General features: G+C 36.5%; 1 protein-coding gene across 1 annotated transcript; it reads left to right on the forward strand.

The window, feature by feature from the left end:
- On the forward strand, positions 1-24,625 carry LOC140157052 (phosphatidylinositol 4,5-bisphosphate 3-kinase catalytic subunit alpha isoform-like). The gene is made up of 18 exons (XM_072180116.1): positions 1-56; positions 3,357-4,089; positions 5,150-5,359; positions 5,804-6,051; positions 7,683-7,916; positions 8,425-8,619; positions 9,835-10,134; positions 11,165-11,277; positions 12,512-12,593; positions 13,315-13,479; positions 13,882-13,985; positions 15,129-15,297; positions 15,985-16,213; positions 16,886-16,964; positions 17,684-17,854; positions 18,605-18,722; positions 19,416-19,564; positions 20,159-24,625. The coding sequence occupies exons 2-18, from the start codon at positions 3,744-3,746 to the stop codon at positions 20,421-20,423; spliced, it is 3,177 nt and encodes a 1,058-aa protein (XP_072036217.1). The 5' UTR covers positions 1-56; positions 3,357-3,743; the 3' UTR covers positions 20,424-24,625.
- Positions 24,626-25,186: the final 561 nt, after the last annotated feature.

The raw sequence follows: 25,186 nt of genomic DNA on the forward strand, positions 1-25,186 counted from the left end.
AGTAAACAACTTTCACAACATGGCGGCGAAGTGGAAACGATTCTCGCTCAAATCAGGTAGTGTAAATAAAGACAAAGGTACCGTTACAGACAAATGAATTATCTGAGAATTTATATGAATATTTAATGGACTCGGTGCTCGGTATTTACAAGTTTTATGTTACAATATTCCACGTTGTAATTAATTTTTTTGTCTTTTTTTGAGTAAGCTTACTGATCATGCTGATTTTGTCATCATTGATCATGCCATGGTCATTCACTGAAATGCATTGCATTGGTATGGCTTCACCATGTTCATGTCTATTGTGTCATGTCATTGTGATATACAATAGTGTATAGTAGCATTATATTTAATATCAATGAATATTGAATGGCTTTGTTTGAGTTTGAGTGAGATACAAGAATATTTTTCTATCGAGTGCAATATAATATATTAGGCCAAGTAAAAAATAAAACATGTTTCACGTCCGGGTTTTCGAAAAAAAGGAGGAAGAGGGGGCTTTTTATTTTCTATTTTTTATCGCAAAATTGGTGTAAATACCCATTCTTAGAGCTGTTTTAGCGTATACAATAATGCCTGGAAAGAGGAGGAGGCCCTTTTTTATTTGTTGTTCTGAGAGTTACACCCCTCTAATGATCACAAAACCTTCCTAAAGTGTTTCTTGTATCTTAACAAGGCTATAGAATGCATCCCAACTTCCTAGACATATTTTTTGAAAAGTTATAACTGAATTTCAAAAAATAAAAATATATTTGAGGAAACCTCAAAAAAGGAAGCGGGAGGGGACGTGAAACATGTTTATTTTTTTATTTGGCCTTATTCCATCACACAAAAATAAGCCATATTGTTTGATTCAATATTAGTATTATTATTTATATCAGGCTTTTTCTCTGCGGTAAAATGAAAATTCAATGCGTATATGTAGGCCTACACTAGAGGGGATTATCATGAAATGCATTTTCAGTTTCCCACGTGTTTATTGAATGCATGGAATTGGATTGCGTACTTTCTCAATGTCTGGTGAGCATATTTCTTTAATATTTTGAGAAATTGACGTCAAATTTTCTACTCTATATTGTTTGGTAATAATGTCTTTTGCCAATAGAATGTTTAAAGTTGTAATTTTGTGTTTTTGATTGCAAAGATCGGATATATTTTTATTCCCGATTCGAATTCTGAACCATTCGGCTTCACAAGGGTGCAGATTTCGGCAGAACTTTGAAGATAATTTTGCCTTTTTGGACACTAAAATGCATTTGATCCTTAATTTTGTTTCAACCGAGTCTTAAATTAGCAAGCACATATACATGTAATAAGGTTGGTACCACTTTTATATGGCCAGCTGCGTTACCAGGTGGGGGTACTAAAAGTGGGTGGTGTGACATTTTGTTAAAAATATGAAATGATTTTAGTTGTTTTGATATGAAGATGAACACCTACAGCTTTCATTTTGATATCATTTTAAAGCCTATTCTTTCTTCTTTCATTTGACACCAAAGCCAGCCTTCTCCACCAATTCTAATTATTTTTGTGATTAATTATGCTAACGAGCATGCTGGTGGGCGGATATTGGGACACGGATATGGGGGACACGGTACCGGTACCATTAGTCGGGTATCTACCAGGTTTTAATGTGCATCCCCCCCCCAGGACTCTACCAAACCAACTTTTTAGCTTCCTTTTATGGTCCTATAATACATTCAAGATGTTAACAAAAATATTTCCGGCACTCCGCCATATTCAAGGTTAAAGGTCAACACAGGGGTCAAATTTCAAAGTTGCTTAAATCTGGTATATGACTGGCAAGCGAGTCTAGCCTTAGTTCCAGTAACTGTAACTCGTCAGTAGATGTCATTATGTTATATGATAAAGACTGAAGTCTTGCTGGCAGGACTAGTCTAGCCTACATGTACATGTACATGTAAGCTTAACTTTTGATCTTCTTGTTTTCTGCTCTTTCCTTCCCCAAAGACAAATTCGGAAAATATAAATGTTTCTTTGTAGACGTGGATTATATTTCATAGGTTATTCATCGTCCAGAATTGCCACAAATTAGGCTTAAGTTTGTGGTTTTACTTGTTTATAAAATCTCCTGTCAGCCGGTAAGGTGGCCGTGTTGTTGTGTTGTTGTATTGTGATGCATGTTTAGTGCTGTCAGCTGCCGTGACCATGGTGACACGCAATGGCGTACGCGATACGCGTACAATATTAAAAACAATATTGTACAATGTACTGCATCCGGGTATGGTGAAATGGTAAAAAAAATTTGATAAGAATTGCTCTCAAAATTAACTTTGAGTGCCGGGTGAAAATTAAGAGTGCCGGGCAGGGCCGCCCGCCACCGCCCAGCATAGCTACAACCCTGTATGGTACTTATTTTAAAATTTTAAAGTTATAGCTTACTTCATTTTTAAAAGCAACCGAAACCCCAAAATTAGTTACTTTAATCATTAAATACTGTACAATAAATAGAGGGTCATAAACAACAAAAACAGCCATTCGGTTGCGTGAACAATTTTTTCAATCATTGTTTTGGGCAGCAGAAGGTTATACGTAAATTTTGCGGGAATCAAGGATTCTCCCAATTTAATTTTTTAATAAGATTGAGTAGGGACTTTTTCATTCATTATTTTTTAGTACCTCAAGTACTTTTATCCTGTTTTCGCTATAACTGTAAGCACATGTACTGCAGTTTATTTCTCTTTTGTTTTGTATTTGCTCAAGTTTGCATATGATCTTAGATAAACATGTTTGGTCTTGTGTCATGCAAATACAAAATGTTGGTAATGGGTGTGTAAGAAAATGGGGTGATATCATGAAAAATGAAAAATAATTTTTTTTTCTTGATGAGGAATAGTTTAAAATAGTTTTTGTTTTTCTAAACCTTGACAAAATATCATTTTTTATTATAATGAAATATTTTGAAATAGGCCTATACCGTAATGAATTATTTGACCAGCAATTTTCCTGGACCGGGTCCGGTAACAAGAAACTGGAACTCGAATTTCGTTAGCATTCCAGCTGTCTTTCAACTAAGGGTGTCTACGTTTAAACGTTTCACGTGTAACCGCCCGTTAAATGCACTATCCGTTTAGAAAAATTGTTAACCGTTAAAAAAAAAAAATCCTTTAAAAATTTATAAAAAAATTAAAATTAAAAAAAATTACATAAGTTTACACGGTTACACATTTTTTACAATGTAAACATATATGCTAATATTATAAGACGTATCACCTTAATAAGGTTTTCGCTAAAAAATTGCTACTCACATTTTTCAAAGTAAATCGAACCCTGTTCTTGTTATGTGACCAGTTTAGATTTACCTGAACATCTTAAATTTTTTCCTTTATTAACAGGATGCTGACATACTGTGGAGTGGCAGCCATTGAAGGAAGTTTGTGGTACATCTGTATATTTTCAACCTGGACACACCAATCAGCATACTTGATTATCTGACAACAAAAATGTGAAAGAAATGAAGGCGAAGAAGTACTGAAAAAGACACTAGAATTTGCCAATTTTGAGATCCAAGCTCACAAGTTCACAACACATTTGGGAAAATGTAAAAAGTGCACTTTTTGCTACCTCAGTGGTATTTGTGTGTCAAGCCTAAATTTATATTGCAGTTTTGAGTTCATACAACACTAATAATGTAGCTAACATGGCATGACTCTGTGACTGATTGATCTTGTTGTTGAGCAGTATCGTCTGTGATTTTTTAGGTGAAATAAGGAGGAGCAATCATGCCGCCGTCATCAGGAGAACTATGGGGCTCGCATTTCATGCCAGCCAAGATACGGCTGGAATGCTTGCTCCCTACTGGCATAATAGTTCCTATGGAATGTGTGCGAGAAGCCACTTTAGAGAACATAAAGGCTGTGCTGTGGAAGGAGGCTAAGAGGTATCCGTTAGCCAATCTGCTGGGTGAAGCATCATCCTATATCTTTGTGACTATCACCCAGGATGCGGAGAAAGAGGAGCTGTATGACGAGGCAAGGAGGCTGTGCGATTTGAGACTGTTTCAGCCAATCTTGAAAGTGGTGGAACCTGCTGGGAATAGGGAAGAGAAAATGTTGAATTATGATATAGGTAAGGAATTACACATCATCACTGGGCCTTGTAGTTGTAGACTTTATATTGAATTATATTGAAGAGGTTGCTTCATCCATGTTCAAGGGCCAAAAAGTACATGCAGGAAACACCTCATATTTACTGTTGGCCCTTGAAAATGGATAAAGCCTTGTAGGCGTAGACTTTATATTGAATGGTTTGCTTCATCCATGTTCAAGGGCAAAAAGTATGTATATTGTATTCTTGTATGATGATGATGATCAATGCTGAACAAAACAGTATGTCATTTTCACCTAGAGCTTAATAGTGATTTGACCTTTCGCACTAGCCAACCGATCATGAATGTAAAAAAGAATTAGGTCACACCAGCATCACATGACACAATGCTACGTAGATTAATCTGCGAATAAGGTGATGATGATGTGATTCAATTAGCCAATTAGAACCCGGCTGATGTGTACACCATAAACTGCACCAGTGCGAAAGGATAAGTTGCAAATAGGTGTGCATATTACGGCTGTTCCAGTATGGAATAGTGTGCTCCAACCTAATCCTGCAGAGTATACGCATGTGTACGGGCGGTTTGTCACTTCCATTTTCAATAAATATGTTGGAGCAAATGCATCCTCAACTGGTTATGCTGTTAATTAATATGAGTGCAGGTGCAAGTTCTTCAGATTCATATTAGATTAGAAAATGTATGACAGTAATACTACTGAGAAACATTCATAGAGGGAAGTTGTAATGTACTGTTTCGTCACTGTTTTAATCTTGGGAAACCACTGTTAAAGTGGAAGTTTTGCCGCTACATTTATCTGCGCACTTTTTTGCATTCCACACAGCTAACACAAAAATAACAATGTGCGAATATATTCCTTAAATTGGGTATAGTTCATTTTAAGAAACCTTGACTCTCCAATTAAAAAGAGAATCAAAACTGTTCAAAATTGGCAAAGCTCGTAAAACTACACACACAAATGTCCACTTTTACAGTATCCTGAATGTGACTTTTGCTAAATTACGTAACTTTTCTTTGTTATCACTGTTTTTGTTCACTTGGGTTTTTTTTTTTCTTCAGGATTGGCCACTGGTACACCTGTCTATGAATTTGACCAAGTAAAAGACCCAGAAGTGATAGACTTTAGACGGAATATCCTGCAGCTGTGTAAGGAGGTAGTGGAGGAAAGAGAAGCGCAGGGAAAATTTGAGCATGCCATGTATGTGTATCCACCAAACCTAGAGATGAGCTCAGAGTTGCCAAAACACATCATGCAGAAACTTGATAGAGGTAGATAAGAGTAACTGAACATTTTCAATTATTTATGTGTGTTTTACAATATATATAACAAGGTCTATAGAGGTTATCCATGTTACTCATGTGTGACTTCTAACAAAAGGCGCTGGTTCCCGTAGTATTTCTTATTCAAACTAATTCAATGCACGACCTCAGAGTTACCTGCATTGGTATTACTTTAGCGGGCTATTTTGAAAAAGTCATGGTTGCATATGCAGGTACTTCTTTTGAAAATCCTAAACAAGGTAGGCCTATAGCAGTCGCTGATAGGATATGCAAGTTATAGAACAAGGATAACCTATTATGTCAGTTCATGCCAACAATGCTCTCATGGGTCTTTAAACCTAACACTCCGGCGAGATGGGAGTAATTTGGACGTATAAGGTGCCCTATCTAAATTAAACATAAGTGTTTGAATCATCTCTATCCTATTCATAGGCCGTGTGATCATCTCCATATGGGTGGTATCCGTTGGCGGAGACCAGCAGAAATACACCGTCAAGATTGCCCATGACTGCTTCCCTGAAGAGATCATTGCAGAGACCATCAGGAAGCGTACAGAAAGTATGGAGCTTAGCATGCAACAACAGCAAAGGTGTGTGGAAGAGTACAGGGCCACATACGTGTTGAAGGTGTGCGGATGCGAAGAATATCTGCTGGAGAACTGCTTCATTTCACAGTACAAGGTAATGCATTCTTTGTGTTTCGTACAATGTTTATACTGCCCTCCCATGGCAAAAGGGCCCAACTAACAGTTTTTGAGAAAAGGAGTTTTCACCACAGGAAGGTCAATGGATACTACAGTATACCTACCTACAGGGTTCCTGTTAAGGGTTTTAAAATGTGCGTCATGTGTGACGCAAGTTTGCTGACAAGATTGAAAAAACTTGCGTCCAGACAGATTTTTGTGCGCGCCCATCTGAAATTCACGATCAATCATACCGGGAAAGCATAACGGCAACCCCTCGTTGCTAACAAACGTACCCGGTCTACCTCATCAAATGTTGATTGTTAAAATCCAATTTTCGCCGTGATATTCCACCTCCAGTCGCAATGATAATTTTTCTCATTTCTGCATCAGTTTTTGTCCGAAACATGGTCAGAAACAGCTCCAAAAACATGCGCAAAGTCTGTCAATCTTTAGCAAATTTTCGTACTTTTACTTCCGGGTTTTACTTTTACTTCGATCCACGTGTTGTTGATGATGCTATAAAAGCTAAAACACGCGCTGCCACAAATAATACAAAAAAAAGGTTATCATTTGGATTTTGTCTTTAAAATTGCTTTTATTCATCATAACAATAATACTAATAAAGGAAACGTAGATTATTTATGAAAAATAAACTTAAAATATTAAAAACTGAATATTGTCAGGTTGTGATAAATAACTAAATAAACATTAACTGCACGTCGTCAGTTCAGCATGCTTTGTAAACAAACAATTGCATCAATTGGGACTTTCCCCATCAAACAGCGATCGCGACGGAAAGCATGCAAAAAGTGCACGATTTCCTGACGTTGCATTTACAAACGTTGCAGAATTTACTTCAATTCTTAGCAGGTTGGTCAAAATTTTGGGGCTTTTATTATCGTAAAAATAAAACAATTTCTTATTTTTATCATCAATTAATGATTAAATTTCGAAAGTTTTGTCTCAAGGCCCACATGGACATAAAATACTTGATTAGCCATGTGAACTTGCGTCCAAATTTGTAAAATACGCGTCTGGACGCAATGACGCACACTAACGGGAAGCCTGCCTACCTATTGAAAACATAAAACACTTCTATTCTAACCCACAAACACTACATCCCAAGTAGGATGGGTTACCATGCACAAGTCAGGCTGAGTACAGTTTTAATCAATTATCACGAAAAAATCAATTTGTTAGTTTGGCCCTTTCACCATGGTAGGGCAGTATAGTACTGAATTGGATATGGCATGTACTTGAATGTGTATAAATAGTCTTGAATCTCAAGTCGTACTTTTTGTAAAGTTTACACTTAGACTATACTTAAACACCCACCCTCATGTCAGTGTTGGGTAACTTTGCTGAGGTACTTGATGTGCATGTAGACTCTAAATCTAAATATATTATATGGTCAGTAAATTCCACCGCAATTTATTAGAAACCTACTGTAAAGTACCAGTTTTAGGTGAGAAGAGCCCAGACAGGGCAATGTTATGCGAGGAAAGTCTTTTGGGGGTATTAAAGTCCATTTAATTAAGTCTTGCTCAGATCGTAGATGAGCTGCACAGTATTCAAATATTCCTAAATAGTGATGACCTTTAAAATGACATTGAATTCTTATTTCAGTATATCAGACAGTGTCTCCTGAAGGACAAGCGCCCTCAACTGATGCTGATGTCCAAGGATAGCCTACTCAACAGTCTACCGGAGGTAGCCTTCCCCATTCCTGCCTACATGCGACGTGGTCCAGCGGTGCTACCAGGAAGCAATGTACAGACACGGTGTCTGTGGGAAATCAGCGAATCGCTTAGAATTAAAATCAATTGTGCTACGTATGTGAACGTAAAGGAGTTGGATAAGGTGAGTTACTTGATACAAGGGAACTATAAGTAGAATTTAGGCTGTATATTTGCCTGCTGGTTACAATGAAAGAGATCCGGGTTAGCCTCTTATGTAACATGACCAGGAGCAACACTTTTTGCATGAAAGTGTCTCATGGTAGTAAGTCTCTTGTATTTTGCATTGCACAATAGGCCTACATATAGCAGTGTACTTTCAAATATACTAGTACGGTTTCACCATATTTATTATGGTAAAACATGAAAAATATGATGGTTCGGCAACTCCCAAAAAATACGGTATTCGATAATCTTGACCAAAATATATATTCAAAAATATTTTGATTAAAAATGTGTGTGTGTGCACAAAGAATACATCTGTGTATGTTTCCTTGTTTTTAAATACATATTATCACAAGCGATCAGAATATGACATATCCTGCAAGTTCATAATAAAATTGCAGTTTCAAGTTTTAGTGGTAAATGATGATACTAAACACAGTCTGCTTCTTTATTTTGTTTTATTCCAGATCTATGTGAGGACAGGAATATTCCATGGTTCAGAGCCACTGTGCTCACTTGTCTTATCAGAACAGGTGCCATGTTCGAATCCGAGATGGAATCAGTGGTTGACCTATGAACTTGCCATACATGACATCCCACGTAGTGCTAGATTGTGTGTATCCATTTGTTCTTCCAGAAAACGCAAAGACAAGAAGAAAGAGGTGAGATTTATACTAGAAATAATATATTTCTTTAAATCGTGGTACTTTTTACAAAGTAACAAACATCAGGGATGTAATTTCTCCGTATTTTTTTTCATCCCCAAAAATCTCTGTATTTTCCGTATTTTCCCCGTAATTTTCTGATTACGAAAATGTATTTTTTTCTCCGTTTTTTTCTGTGTCTTTGTATCTATTTTCTCTCGAAAATACCCGCCTGGAACAGGGGAAAAAAAAATAGCGCCTCAAGCGATTATATTTCGCTAGTTTCGCGTCCTCTGTGGCAGCACGTAGGCGCTGTCCGACTGGCTCTCGCTATAGCGGTGAAACGATAGCTTGTGCGTGTTGTGTATTACTTGTGTAAGAGATTGACGGAGGAGAATTCTGCTGACTTCCAGGGCGCTGACATCGTAACAATTGCACACGTGAAAGCTTGTTTTGATTTGGCTCAATGGATTGTGACCGATTTTCTTGGAAATAATTATTGGACCTGAAGTATCGACAATGGAGGTTGATAGGACAGCTATACTGCTTAAAATGGTAACTTTTCCCTTTTTTCAATGAATGGAAAATGGAAGAAATTAACAGTTTTTGTGCATGAAATTGACTATAATTGAGGCTAAAATAACAATATTTTCTGTACATTTTAAGTGTTGCTCAAGGACTGACTACCATTAGTCTGTGGGCTGGATCTGGCCCACACGCCATCTATTGAGAAGCCTTGATATAATGGGGGTCACTTGGAGCCCATCAATTTACTAAAAGACAATGTACAGGGGAAAGAAGAATCACACTAGCACATTTCAACATGAATTAATAATGGAAATATAGCATGCATAGACAGGTAAACCAGAGAAAAAACTCTGGACACACCTGCTAGTGCTTGTGCGGAGACTTGAACCACAGACCTTTGGGATTGTATGTCCAATGATCTAACCACTGAGCTACACAGACTGTCCCTTGTTAACAAACGGAATGATTTGGGGTGATTTTTGAAATTGTACCATGATTGGATTTACTGGGGCTCCGTTGGAAATTTTGAATTAGTGAAATATAGGCAAAAATATAGTGGGAAACATCAGAAAAAAATCAAAAATAGATGTTTCACCATGATCACCATTACAAAGTTGGTAACTCAATTTTCAAAACGGTAACTATTGCATTCATTGAATCGTCTCATACAATATTGTTTGAATCTTCTTTTCTTTGACATCACAGGAAATTTGTGCCTTGGCGTGGGGCAACGTCAACCTATTTGACTACACAAACCGCCTTCAATCGGGCAACATACGCCTCTACCTATGGCCCCCACCAAAAGGCAATGATGACCTACTCAATCCGTTTGGACAGACAGGATCCAATCCAAATAAGGATGCACCGTGCCTAGAACTGGAATTTGATTGGTTCGGATACCATCTGATATTCCCGGTGTACTCGGAAATCAGGGAGCATGCAATATACGTTTCGGCTCTGCAAGAGGAGTTAGAGTTTACTTCGTCCAGGGAAAGTGCAATGCAGGTCGGTGGCCACATAATGCAAATATCTAATTCAGTCCACAAATTGTAGTACAGGATCACAATGCTGAAAACATAAAGGCCTCAAGCATGGCAGGGGTGAGGCTGCTGTTTTCCATAGCAAAGACTTGCAACTAAGTGAATTCCAATATAACATTGTGGTCATACCACAAATTGTGGACTAAATCAGATTTTTGCATCATATAATGTGTGTGTGTGTCTGGGGATGGTGTTTCTGTGTGTATTATTGTTTGCAGCTGTGTTTACCAAAGAGAGTGAACTGACTGAAACAGGCTATATAAAGTGTATGGTTTGAGTGTGCTTTTGAAAGCTGCACAGTCTCCCCAATGGCACAGTACTTGCTCTGGGTGAGTAGGGTTCACATCTGTTGATCAGAATGTCTGAGAGAATTGATAATAGCAAATTATAAGCATAGCGACTTGTTTTGTTTATATCAGCATTATAATAGCGAAGCCAGCCCTCGAATTAACCCACGGCACCCATGGCATTTTGCCGTGTGTGCCCATCCTCATTGCCGTAATGCCCTCAAAATATGTCCTTTACCCAAGGCAGTCACTTGTCGTGCCCTCTAATGAAGTTGCTGTCGGTGCCCCAGCCCTGCCCCTTCATTATAAAATCATCTATCTATTTTTGTGTGTGTTTTCTTCACTTTTGAGAAATTGCCTTGGTGCCCTTCTCAAATTTACAACAGTTGCCATGGTGGCCTTTTGAAATATTACCAACTGCCGTGCTGCCTTGCTTTTTCATTGAAAATCCAAGGCAATTATCAACTTGCCCTAAAAAAGTTGCCGTGCCCCTTCAGATCCTTAATTCGAGGGCTGAGCGAAGCACATACTTGCCATGATTTATTGTAAGTATTTAGAGTTTCTTTTGTACAAATGCTTGTATAACAATATGGTGGATAAGATAACATGACAACCTATTATCTCAATTTTGTGTTCTTCTTGGACAGCTAGACTCGCACACACAATTGTGCATATAAACTTTGGATCTCTTTCTCATATTTCCCCTAGAATGTTGGAGAGGAGCCTACAGAAGAGGACCAAGAACAGTTAAAAGAGGTGCTTATAAGAGACAGACTACATGAGATGTCTGAACAAGAAAAAGAACTGGTGTGGAGATTGAGGTAAGATATGTAGCCCTACATCACTACATAACGCAGAGGGTGGTAACAAACCTAATCGGAGGGATATTATCAGCTCATTTCAACAATATTCCTACAAACATAAATGGCCTACAAATGGAAACTACAATAAATACAAATGATCAGGCTGAAAAAACATGATTACATTAAGGTGTGGGGTATGAACATTTGGACAGTATTTATTGTGGGACATTAGAGCACATCAGACATATTGAATTGCATTCTGAATACGAAGAATGTCCTTCTGATATCAAATGATTTTTGAAATTCGCAATGTAATACACATTTTATGGCAAATGATTAAAAATTGATATTTTTGATATTTAACAGTACTCAAAGTAAACTTTATAAATCTGATGATTTATACTTCAAGTGTGTGTAGGTGGGATGAAAAGCCGTATGAAAGCTTTTGTATTGAAGATATGGATTTTTCCCAAAACACCAAAAAAATTAGGTCTTTTTGGGAAAAAAATCCATATCTTCAATATGAAAGGTCAAAATTTTCAATTGATCATTGGCTTTTACTCCCAGCTACATACACTTTAAGAATATATCATTAGATTTATAAAATTTACTTTTTAATTTACTTAATTTAATTTGGGAAAAAATCCATATCTTCAATATAAAAGGTCAAAATTTTCAATTGATCGTCGGCTTTTCCTCCCAGCTACATACACTTTAAGAATATGTCATTAAATTTATAAAATTTACTTCAAGGACTGTTATCAGAGATGCCAACCCTCCCTATTTATTAGGGAGGCTCCCTATTTTTGTGAACATTTTTGTCCATTGTAGCACCCAAATTTGGCAATATATCATTAGATTTATAAAATTTACTTTGAGGACTGTTATATATCAAAAATGTGAAAAATATCAAATTTTAATAATTTGTCATAAAATTTGTATTATATCGTGAATTTCAAAAAATGAAAATTATTTGATATCAGAAAGACATTCTTTGTATTTAGAATGCAATTTGATATGTCTGATGTGCTCTCATGTCCCACAAAAAATACTGTCGAAACGCTCAAAACACTCATTCCAGATCCCTTAATGGAGACCATTTACCTAGAGAACTGGAAAAACAAACAAACATGTTTTTGGGGTGTTTTTTTTTAATGCTGTGACAAGGGCATCTTTCCACTGGTAGATGCAATATTAGTTTTAAAGCTAACTGATTTCTCATGATTTTGTTTATCTTTTTGATGTTCAATAGGAGAGAATGTGCAGATTATGCCGATTCATTGCCAAAGCTTCTCAACGCTGTCAAATGGAGTAGTAGAGATGACGTAGCACAGGTAGGTTGATGACAAATGGGAGGACAGGTTGGTGTAGAGGAGTAGGGTGAGCTGTTTAAAGCATTTACAATAGAATGTAAGGAGAAAATTGTCAACTAAGCTAAAAATCACTCTCCTATATCAGATGTAAGAAGAGCAGTAGAAAGTGATTGCTCTCACTCTCCTCAAAAGGCAGTCCCTGTAGGATGCACTAGCCTTGACTTGCATGATGCACTCACATAAGGTTAACTAGTCCTACCTGTATATATATTATGTTTGTTAATCAGAAGATAAGGTTCGGTAGTCTAGAAAAAGGTGCGCTAGTCCGAAAAATAAAAGGGTTTGCTAGTCGAAAAGTCAATTGTCAAACTAGCAAATCTTAGGACTAGCGAAGCGTTTGACTATGAGATTGCTGTGGTCTGGGTTCATGTCCCTGCAGTGTTGTCAGACATGTAACCAGCCTTTACGTTCTTTGGAGCAAAATTCCTGGCAATCAGAAGTTTGTCTGTTTGTTGATGAAGTGCAATCCAAAAATGCTGATTTTTAAGTTTAAATGCACAATTACTTTATATTCAATTACTAAAGACTTGAGGAGACTTTAATAATGTAACTGTTAGAAGCTAATTGGGTTTTTTTGTGTTTTTAATTATAATAATAATAAATTGATAACTTTAGAGATAAATATTTATGTTGTAGACATTTCTTCAGTTTTCAATTTTTTACTATTTCTTTCTTTCCATAGTTGTATGTGCTACTTAAAGATTGGCCCACTGTAGATATAGAAACCGCTCTGGGCTTGTTAGATTGTAGCTACGCTGATCTCGGCGTCAGGACATTTGCCGTAGAATGCTTGGAGGAGATCCTCACAGATGAACAACTCTCACAGTATCTATTACAACTTGTACAGGTACGCTTCGTATCCCTGTTATGGATGTTCTGTCTCTGCCGATGTGCATATCCTGGTAACCCATTTGCACATAATTATGTGGCCCTACTCGCTCTGAAAGTGTCCACTTCCACAGGTGTAAATGAAGTGGATGTCATCTTTTGAGACTGATTACAAGTGCACAGATACATACACACTAAAATTTAGTTATAAATGTCTTAGTATTTATATTGCTCAAAGGTCATCATATTCTAGAAAGTGTTCTACTGTCCTATAGTTATGCTGCTTGGTCAAAAACTAGTTTTAAAAGAAATAAAATCACTCGGGACAGTATACTGCATGTTCCAAACCTAGTATTTCAATAACTCTATATTGATTCAAAGTTCAGCTGAATGATATGAAGATTGATAATGTTTGTTTCAGGTTCTGAAGTACGAGTCATACTTGGACAACCCACTGGCTAGATTTCTACTCAGGAGGGCGCTGTGTAATCAGAAAATTGGTCACTTCTTCTTCTGGCATCTCAGGTAAGGTCAAAAGGTGAAACAAATTACATGTGTGATGCAGCACAAAAAAAGTGGGAACTTTGCAGGTGAAGTCAATTTTAAGTTCAATATTTACTGCTTTGAAAGCATTTTGCACGCTTTAAAATGACACCTCATTTGCTTTTTTTTTTCTATTTTAATCTATATCTTGAAAAGCACTTTGCCGCAAAGTCCCCATTTTGATGTGCTCGTCACATGTGTGCATTAGCCATTACACACATAGCACAACAAATCATGCACTCATTATAATGTTTCCTGTGTGCATGTTTGAACATGGTAGATTCAGAGGTCTGTTTAATTATAATAATAATAAAACAGCATTTATCCACGCTTTCTGAATACTCAGATTCCTCAAAGCTTGCCACGGTCGATATGCTGCCAAGCAGCATTCGAAATAGGGCCGATCAGCCGGCCATTTGCCTGTAACTTTTTGGACTGGCCGGTAACTTTTCTAACTTGCATCTTGTTGCTGGCCGGTAACTTTTTAAGGTCAAGCCCGGCTGGCCTGTAACTCTTTGAGGCATATTTCGAACACTGCTGCCAAGCCCCAAAGGGCAGCGCAAGTTGACCTCAATGCTGAGTGTGACAGACAACAGGCCCGGGCTGATCCCCTGCTCTTTACGAAAAGGCCTGCAACTTTTACATGTCCAGATATTACTCTTCTGGTTCATGGGACCACCATTTTATGTGACTCTCCGAACCACAGCATACTATGCACCCACTGTGGTGTCTGCACCTTTAGGGCCACAATGAGTGGGATAAAGGACAAATGAGAAAGCTCATGATCTTACAACCTTCCGACCGATAGCCTAGCACACCAAACTACATGACCACCCTCTACCTCTAGGCTAATACTGTAGCCTTCTACAGGGTGGACTAAGATGACCACCATTTCCCTTCTCCTCTGTTCATCCGCCAGTGGACTGTTGTTGACTTTGGAGGTCGTAACTCATCCGCCTTCACTACCGATGCTAACTGCTGGTGCTAGCTCACTAGATCTGCCGTTGGTCTTCGCCATAACCCTGAGCAGGGAGGCTAAGGGGGTACCCAGTGCTTGCAATTTTAACAGATATTTTAACAGATTTTGTATTTTAAATAAAAAGAAATCTTTTGTTCCCCTTTCAGATCTGAGATGCACAAACCCAAGGTAACACTGAGATTTGGCTTGATGTTGGAAGCCTACCTGAGGGCCCTGGGGCCATACCTCAAACTGTTAGTGAAACAGGTGGAAGCTTTGGATAAACTCACTATGCTTACAGAATCACTCAACGAACGTAAAGCAGATACTAGTAGTGTAAGTATGTAATATTACCATAGTAGAACTTATGATATAGGATCACCAGGAAGTGCATCAAAGTATTTAGTGCTTGTTACTTTTCTACATTACTTGAAGAAAAAAATGGTTTGCATGACATTTGAGCATTTCAAATGTATCTAACATTGCATTTACATGTGTGTGTGTGTGACTGTCTTATCCATTGTAACTGGAAATTGATGGCTATACCAAGGGTGTCGGTATATTGATATAATGGTGTACTTACTTTAAGGAACCTTACTATAACATTTCTGAGGGCGATGTCTCAAATTATTCGAGAATAGTTACCGAACATGTTGAAATGAAAGACAGTCCCCTCCTCACAAAATTACAGAGTTAATATATAAATCTTAACTTTACCCACTCTCAAAACTTATTTTCATATCAATTTTAAATATTCTTCTGTCCTGTGACATCATGTGTGGTCTAAAGGTAGAGCTGTTAAGGGTTCGAGCACAGCTTTTACATGTTGTGTTTTTGAGGAAAGTGCTTTATCTCAAGTTGCTCTTCTCCATGTGAAATACATATCGACTTATACTGGAATAGTAACAAGCTTGTGTAGAGGAGCAGTGACCCACCGATAGCAACATTACAGGGAAGAGTCACTATTGAAAGAGAAAAAACTAAACAGTGTGACCACTCAATGTACCTTTTGTCCTCCTACAGGATCGATTAAAGTACTTGGCAGACCAAATGAACCAGCCGGATTTCATTGATGCCCTCCAGCATTTTCCACTACCTCTCAATCCTTCCTTCACATTGGGCAAGCTCAAAGTCGAGGGATGTCGCATCAAGGCCTCAGCAAAGCGCCCTCTGTGGCTAGTGTGGGAGAATCAGGATGTGATGGCGGAGGCTTTGTATGAAGATATCAAGATTATCTTTAAACGAGGAGATGGTAGGATACAATGCTTTTTATTTGTTTTCATATTAAACCGAAATCTTTTTTTTAATTTCTCAAAAGCTTAATTTATTTTCACCATTATGCTTCACTCCAGAGGGCGTTCTTGCAGCATAAGGAAATAGGCTATTACATATGGAATTTTGATGATTTGAGTCATTCCAGATGCAAATATTTTGACCCAAAAACATTGGAAAAAGTATAGAAGATTCTAAAGTGCCAAACAAGATTCACGTAAATAAGGATAAATTACTTTGATATTTCACAGAATTCAGTTTGATTTCCACATGAAACAGAGCTAAATACTTCCTTGCTGAATTTAACATTCAACAGGCATGAGAATTTTCAGTTTTAAAACAGAATTCAGTTTTATTTCAGTAAAAGTTTGATTCATGCAGTTGGAATTGAGGCAGCTAAAATGGAACAACCTAATTTTCATTTGGAGTCCAATTCAGAACCTATTTTGTGCTTTTCATGACTTCTTGGTAAAATGCTTGCAGTTTTCGAATTAAAACAATGTTGAAAGTTTTGTGATACAAGTTTATCTTCATATCTATCTGTAGTGCATTTGAATTCAATCACTATTTTGTAATATAATTCAGTTCTTTGTGCTCTTTTCAGCTTACCCAGTCTTGTAAAAGGTCTCTTATTTGCTTATTATTCTTACAGATCTTCGTCAAGATATGTTGACGTTACAGATGATAGAAATTATGGATAAGATGTGGCAGGTTACAGGACTGGACCTCAAGTAAGAGAATAATTGGTCTTATTTAATGAAAATATAGCATTATACAGTATCCTGTGTAAATAATTTATCTGAATTTTGATATACATTTAAATAAACAAGTTCAATGTGAACTTGTTTGTCCCTTTGACAGATATTGCATATAGATTTCGCCAGTTAAGGTGCGATTTTGAATGGTTTTTTTGGTTTTTTTTTTCAACCGAGCGCCCATTATACAACAGTACAGGATACTGTGAAATTGGTATTTGTATTATGCCAAAATAGAATGATCTTAAGAGAAAATACTAGTTTTTGTGTCAATATCAAGGCAAATATGTACTTGTATCCATTGCAGTGGGTAACATGGACAAATGAATACATAACCATTACATACCTCATGCTCTCAATTAGGACACATCATATTTTATTGTGATTTTTAGTCTGTCAAGTAACCGGTATCTTGGAGTAACAGTAACAGAATTAAGAATATATGCTCCTCTATTAAACAAAACTACCACCCCTGCAATTTGAAAAGTAATTGATTGAAAACAGTCCAATTTGAAACAATCAAGTTTAAACCAATCAAATTAATGCAAACCTGGATTCAAAACTTAGTTGAAACAAATTGGGCCAAAAACATAATATCAATCTGAAATAAACCATAGGAAAAAAATCGATCAAATTCTTAATGTTACAAACAATATTTCTTTGTGATGAAAATTCATATTTTGTTGCTCTTCCAGGATGATTCCATATGGTTGCCTAGCAACCGGGAACATGACAGGGATACTGGAGGTAGTGCGGAACTCCAACACAATCTATGAGATCCAAAGAAAACAAGGCATTATGGGAACGTTGCAACTCAAGAGCAGTGTGCTACATGACTGGGTCAAAGAGAAAAACAAAGGGGCACAGTAAGTGATGCATATTCATTTTACTCAATTCAAATCTGTCATAATCCAAAAAGTTGAAGGCAGCAAAAGTATTGAGTTTGCTTGCCCTCCATGTCCTGTTACAACACCCAGGATTCACAACCATAGAGGAGAATGGCCATGCAGGTAGTGTGGAATAATTTCACTTTTGCAGAGAGGGATAATTGGGGACTTCTCTGCAGGTGTTCCATCTCCCATTATTTAACAGTACAGGATACTGTGAAATTAGTTTTGTGTATTGTGCCAAAATAGCATAATCTAAAGAGAAAATACCAAGTTCTTGAAATATTAAATGTCTCAAAGTGCTGCATATTATGCCATGACACTGAGCCTCTTGTCCTCAGAAAAGAAGACCAGAATGTCCACATCAGGCATGTATCAGGGGTGCAGTTGGTGCCCTCCCCCCTGAAATCTGCAAGAAAGAGAGCCTAGTAGGCACTGGCACAGTTTGCACTGTGCAGGCTACAGGAATTGAGCTACTGGATCATGAGCATAGATATTGCATTGCAGTGTCACCAAACAATATCAATTAGATTTAATTTTTTTTAAAGAATTTGTTTCTATAATTGTGTAATTATTGATCAGAAATTTAAAAAAAAATACAAATTATGCAATTCAAGCATGTTGCTGACAATGAGATTCAGCTGTTTCACTATGGTATTAAGTTTGCAAGTATTGTCATTTTAGTTGCACCCATTAATGATTTTTTGTTTTTTATTTGTTAATTTTCAGATATGATATAGCTATTGATACATTTACCAAATCCTGTGCAGGTTACTGTGTTGCTACATTCATATTAGGTATAGGGGATAGACATAATGACAATATTATGGTCAGCGAAAATGGACAGGTAGGTACATGTCGAGTCCACACCACTAAATAAATGTCTTATCCTTACCTTTTTTTATTATGTTAGAATGTTGAAAAAAAAAACCAAAGTAGTTTTCTCACATTTAAAACTCTTAGATGCCTTCAAATCTTTAAGTTGTCAATTATACTTTTGTGTTTAATTAGTCTAGGTGAGCAGCTTGATTTTCTGTAGTCAAGCAATGGACAGAAGCAATAATTAGGACGAAGTATATAATAGTTAGGGAGTAAACAATAGGTGCCAGTGTCCACTACAATAAAATATTGGACCTGCCTGTCATATATCACATGGCAGAATAGTAAAAACAATAATTCCTATCGTTTATGCTCATTCTTAGTTAGCTAAATATTATTTTAATAACTATGAATTACTTTATGTTATGAAAACTCTCCTTATTCTAATATGAACTATACTTGTGTATAACTTCACGTCTTCAGTACTGCAAGCATGTGCAAGTATTTATAATTACCACTAGGTCTACACTTGCAACACGCTATATACGTGCACTTCTACAAGCATACGTTACGCATTATCAATACTTGTGGTCACATATAGAGTTGTCTATGGCCTGATAGATTACATCCGAAATCATGCAATTGTCAAATTCAGTATTCAGACAATTTGATTACAAATGCAGAAATTCATTGTGAACTTTCTTGTTTGTCCCTTTGGCAGATTTTCCACATAGATTTTGGCCACTTCTTAGGCCACATCAAGAAGAAGTATGGCATCAAGAGAGAGCGTGTACCATTTGTGCTAACTGAAGACTTCTTGAAGGTCATTACCAAGGGAGTAGACATCAGCAAGAGTCCAGAGTTCAAAAGGTATGCTCATATATATGGGAAACTATGACCATCAATTTTTACCAATTGATTTGAAGTCACTGATATTTCGTCGGTCACATCACATACAGACCTTTAAGTTTAATAGCATTTTAAACAAAATCATTTCACATACAGAGACATAACTTTAATACCATGTTACACAATGTTACTCGAAAGATTGGCATGTATTATTCACCAATATTAGAACTTTCAGGTGTAACTTTCAGGTGTCTTCTTCATAAAAAAATATCCTTTTAGGTAAGTTTGAGGCTAGATCTAAAACCAGTATTGTATAGCTCTGTATGTAAAACATGTTTTGTCAGTTTTCGTATAGAACAGTATGTGATGTGACCGACGATTTGTTAAGAACATATCAGCCAGTGGTTGAGATGGTAGATATGAAGAGAGAATGTTTTCTCCTTAAATCAGGGCTTCAAATGGCCCTATATTGCTTATATTTCCAGTATTTTGAATTCTTATATTTTCCTATATTACTAATAGTTCCTGTTCAAGTTGATAATGATAATAAATACCTGTGATCCACTGATAATAATAATAGTTGTATTATTTATTATTGTGATCACAATCTTACAGATTCCAGGAGCTGTGTTGCCAAGCATATCTCATCCTCCGACAAAATGCCAACCTCTTCATCAGCTTGTTCTCCATGATGCTTGCCACAGACATCCCCGGGCTGCCGTCCATGGACGACATCGGCTACCTCCGCAAGACCCTGGCCATCGAGAAAACGGAGAGCGAAGCCATGGAGTACTTCCTCAAGCAACTGAACGACGCTCACGGCGGAGGGTGGTCGACCAAAGTGGACTGGATATGTCACGCCATCAAACATGGAGTTTGATATGTGGATTGATTGATTGATTTTACCAAAGTCTGAAACTTGATTGTATCCAGAATGCTACATATGTTCGACCTTGGATGTCCAAGGTGGATGATGGTTGACCCAAATGGGCCATTCCAGTTACAATCTATATACCTCCTTTGGGAGACATGCCCTTAATCTCCCACACAGGGAATGTGAATTTAAAATGGGACTACCTGAATGGGTGACTGCATTTGAAATCTACACCCTGTGTGGAGCTCGAGATTAAAGGTCTATTCAGTGATCCCAGGGAAGGGGTAAAAAATTGAAGTTGCCTAAAGTGAAGGATAAGTCATTAATATTATCATTAGGTATATTTGCTATGAAAAAATTGGCAAAAAGCTAGGCAAATTGGCAAAACAAGCAGTATTGACAAAGTTGAAGCCCCATTCAAATACATATAATGTAGTTAATTTCTCTACCGGTACCCAAGTATATGAATTACAAATTCTTTCGGCTTAACCGCCAGCAGGCTATGTTAGCACATCTATGACCAAAATGTGCCAAAATTGGGAATTTGATGATTTTTAAAATTTAAAATAAATTTTGAAATCACTGAATAGGCCTTTTGAGGTCATGTCTTTCAAAAGGGATGTGTGGACTTCAACTGGAATAGCTCAATAGACTGGATATGCCATGCCTGCCATCAAACATGGAGTTTGCTTATGTGTATTGTGTGATTTGACCAAAGACTGAAGCTTGGTTTTATGCGGAATGCTCTGGGAATAGTTCTTATATAGCAAGGTGCACTTGCCAATATGATGTAAAACTTGACATGAGAAACAATGCAAGATTATGAATATTTATTTAATTATAAGTACTGCACATTTTAGAAATGTTAAAATTTATGCTTTGTTAATAATTATGATGGTCAAAACTAGTGTACTATTTTATTTTTTTATTTATTGTATTATTTTATTTATTTTTTTATTTTTCTTATTTATTTTATTTATTTATTTTATTCTAATATATTTATTTATTTTGCTTATTTTTTATTTAGTTATTGTATTATTTTTATTTATTTATTTACTTTTATTTATTTATTTATTTATTTAATTATTTATTTATTTATTTATTTATTTATTTATTTACTTCTTTATTTATTCTAATAATCTGTTGCTGAAAGTAAACCTGAATAGTATTTTACCCTACCTGCTGCTATTATGTTGTATATTAAGTCATCAGTACTGAAACGTATATTTTGTTAACATATAAGAGCTGTATTCTGTACATGGTAGCATTCAAAGAGAAAAAGTATAATGTAAAAGTGAATGGTTGACTCGCATGTAAGTGACTCCATTTGAAATCTACACCCCCTGTGTGAGAGATTAAGGTCATGTCTTCCATAAGGGGTGTATGGATTTAAACTGGAATAGCACAATGTAAGGCTAAGGTGTGTCTTCACTCTTGAGGTAAAGATCCTTAAAAAGGCTACTGTTTTATTTTCATACATGTATGAGTTTAGTGTAAAGGCCCATTCATACTACACTGCAATTGCTTTGAGGTGAGTTGCCGCACTGCATCATACTGCAAAATACTGCATTGCGGTATCGCAATGAAGTCAAATACATTTTAACCAATGAAAATGCGACATGTTGCGGCTAAAAGTACTCGATATATCGGCAACGCAAAGCAATTGCGGCGTAGTATGACCGGACCTTAAGTCCCTATCTGCAATAGCTGCCCTATAGATATATGATAATTTCTGCATTCCATATTGTACACATCTAATATAAAGATATGCACCTGGCAGCTATTTCAGATTGGGCCTTATAGCACTAACCCATCAAATTATAGACTGACCCTTATAGACCCAGTTTAATCTGATTAATTTGATTGACAGCTGATTCTGACAGGTGTTAAAAAGAGTTATTATTATGTAAATATGGTGCTACTAAGATTCATCTTTGCTTTTTATCTGTATAATGCTGGGTTTTTTTTAAAGTGATTTATCAACCCAACCCCACCTTCCCGTTCTATGTGGTAACTTGTGCATATACCGATTTGTCCCATTTGAGTTGAGGTACTAGAGTGGTAAAAAACCTTTAGAAATTTTTAATTTTATAATTAAAATTCACACCCATAATGGTCATTTCCTAAAATTCTTGAACTTTTTGAGAGTGGAGGGGGGCATATCTCCCCATGTGCCCCCTCCTGTGCTGGCATTGGACCTGTGTTTCTTGCATATTCATGATAGCTCATGAATATTAATGAGGGCTGATTGTTCAGTCACTCTTGCTGTATAAATTATGCACCGTATTGTGTTTGTGTAAATGTGTGTAATGTTTTTGACACTGCTAAAAAATCAGTGATAAACTTATAACATAAAGCCATACTGACCATATGGTTACAAACAAAAGAAAAATGTGATATAAAATTGGATCGATTGAGCCCATATTTATTGGTCGAGCTATGAGTTTTAAAATATTGGTCCAATATTTTACAAGTCATAGCGAGACCAATAAATATTGGGCGTAAAGAATCCAATCTTATCATTATTATGTTTTGGATCCAATATTTTTACACACTTGGATTCAACAAAACATAATAATGATGAAAATATGTCAAAATCAAATCGCTTCAGTTGCCATATCGTCAGCCTGCTACTCTAAATGCCTAAGTCATTTTTACATGTTTCTCATTTGCAGTTTTGATTTTCTGAATAATAAAAAGAGATGTATTCCACAAGTTAATGAAAAATGCTGCTGGAAATTTGATGAATTATGGGTTTATTATTCAGAAAATCAAAATTGCAAATGAGAAACATGAAAGAATGACTTGGGCATTTAGCGTAGCAGGCTGACGATATGGTGCATGTATTTTAAATAGTACAAACCTACATAAATTTGCATCTAGAGACGTTTTATAGACTGCACTGAATGGCTAAGTTTGACACTTGAAAAAGTAGCAAAAAACTAATATTCTAACATTGGAATTCAATTTGCAGTACTGTATCTCGTATTAAAGGCACATTAAAAAAAAGAAAAACATCCGACTCATAATTTTGCCAAAATTGGGTCGGTCGGGTAAGGGCAACACAACAGTGTTATTCTGGGGGCCTTATCTCATCCAGCTTGTGTTCCTTTGCCGCTAAAAAAAACCTGTCTGCTGACAACCTTTAAATATCAGTCTCTGATTGGATAACACTTTTCCAATGTGACAAAGTTTTCAATTGGAAGTACTAACCAAATCTGTGGCATTGGGGGTCGATGCTTTGCGTCAAACGCACTGCGTGTTAAAAAAATGCAACGCAAAAGAGCATGTTGCGCTTGGCAAGTACAAATCGCGCAGAAGTTGCCGCTCCAAAGAAGCATTTACACACGCATTGCACTGAAATAATTATTCTCATACCTCAAGTTTCCGAGGTCTATTTATTTGATCCAGAGATGCCAGTTTTCGATTTTAATCAGAATTCTGATTTTTTTAGTATTTCTCCAAAAATTCTGATTTTGTATTTAAAAAAAGCGGGCTCCTGAACCCCTGGTTGTATGGCACGAGAGCTCCACTCCCTTCGCTCATTACACTTCGCCAATTTTCAGATTTTTTGGCAATGAGTCACTGGCATCTCTGTTGTACTTCTGAGTTGATGGACTATTCGCTCCTTTCATGGTCATCAAGTTTTAGGTAGAGCTTCGAAACGGGCAACATACATGAATCGGAATTGAATCGGTTATACAACAATTACATAACTTTATACAGTAGAATTACATAATTCTTCCTTTTATGTCTGTTGAGTTTGAGGCTCTACCCAACATGGCGGAACCATGCAAGGGGTGAATAGTCGCTCTCCTGCTTTGTATAATCAAATGAATGGAACGAAATGTGTAAGTTTTGAAGAAAATACAGTGTCCTGTTTTTACCAGATCTTGCAAATATAATTTATTATAAAAGCATTGCAATTGTTATGTGATGTTGCACTAGGCTATTCCAGTTGAAAGCACAACCCCTATGGAAGAGATGACCTTAATCTTACACACAGGGGGTGTGAATTTCAAATAGAGTTACTGAATGGATGACTCCATTTGAAATCTACACCCCCTGTGTGTGAGAGATTAAGGTCATATCTTACATTGTAGTGGGTGTATGGATTTCAGCTGGAATAGCCCATTTAATTAATGTTGTTATTATTTGCAATTTGTGCATAATTCTGCAGTTATGCAAATTAAAAATGGAAAATAGTATTTACTTGTTTGTGTTTTTGTTTGTTTAACATGGTTGGTCCGTGAAGACACACGCTAACAATTTGTAATTTCATCATAGACAATACAATGAGAATGGCATGACTCTTTCAAATTAAAATTTGCGAACATTTTATTTTAATCATCATTAATTACAAATCTTGTAATTTACAACGTATTCATAATATTTCAAAAATATTCCTCTTTTCTTTTTTTTTCTTTTTTAATAAAACAGGTCTTTTGACAGTACGATAACACAAAATGGGGCATTTTATCAGAAAGTAAAGTATGGGCATAGGGTATGGATCAAAATCGAAAACAAATTTATGTTTTAATTTGCTCTAAGCGTATAGCGCTACAATACCTTTCCAATGTGACAAAGTTTTCAATTGGAAGTACTAACCAAATCTGTGGCATTGGGGGTCGATGCTTTGCGTCAAACGCACTGCGTGTTAAAAAAATGCAACCCAAAAGAGCATGTTGCGCTTGGCAAGTACAAATCGCACAGAAGTTGCCGCTCCAAAGAAGCATTTACACACGCATTGCACTGAAATAATTATTCTC

Source organism: Amphiura filiformis, chromosome 7, assembly GCF_039555335.1.
Source record: "Amphiura filiformis chromosome 7, Afil_fr2py, whole genome shotgun sequence".
NCBI lineage: Eukaryota > Metazoa > Echinodermata > Ophiuroidea > Amphilepidida > Amphiuridae > Amphiura > Amphiura filiformis.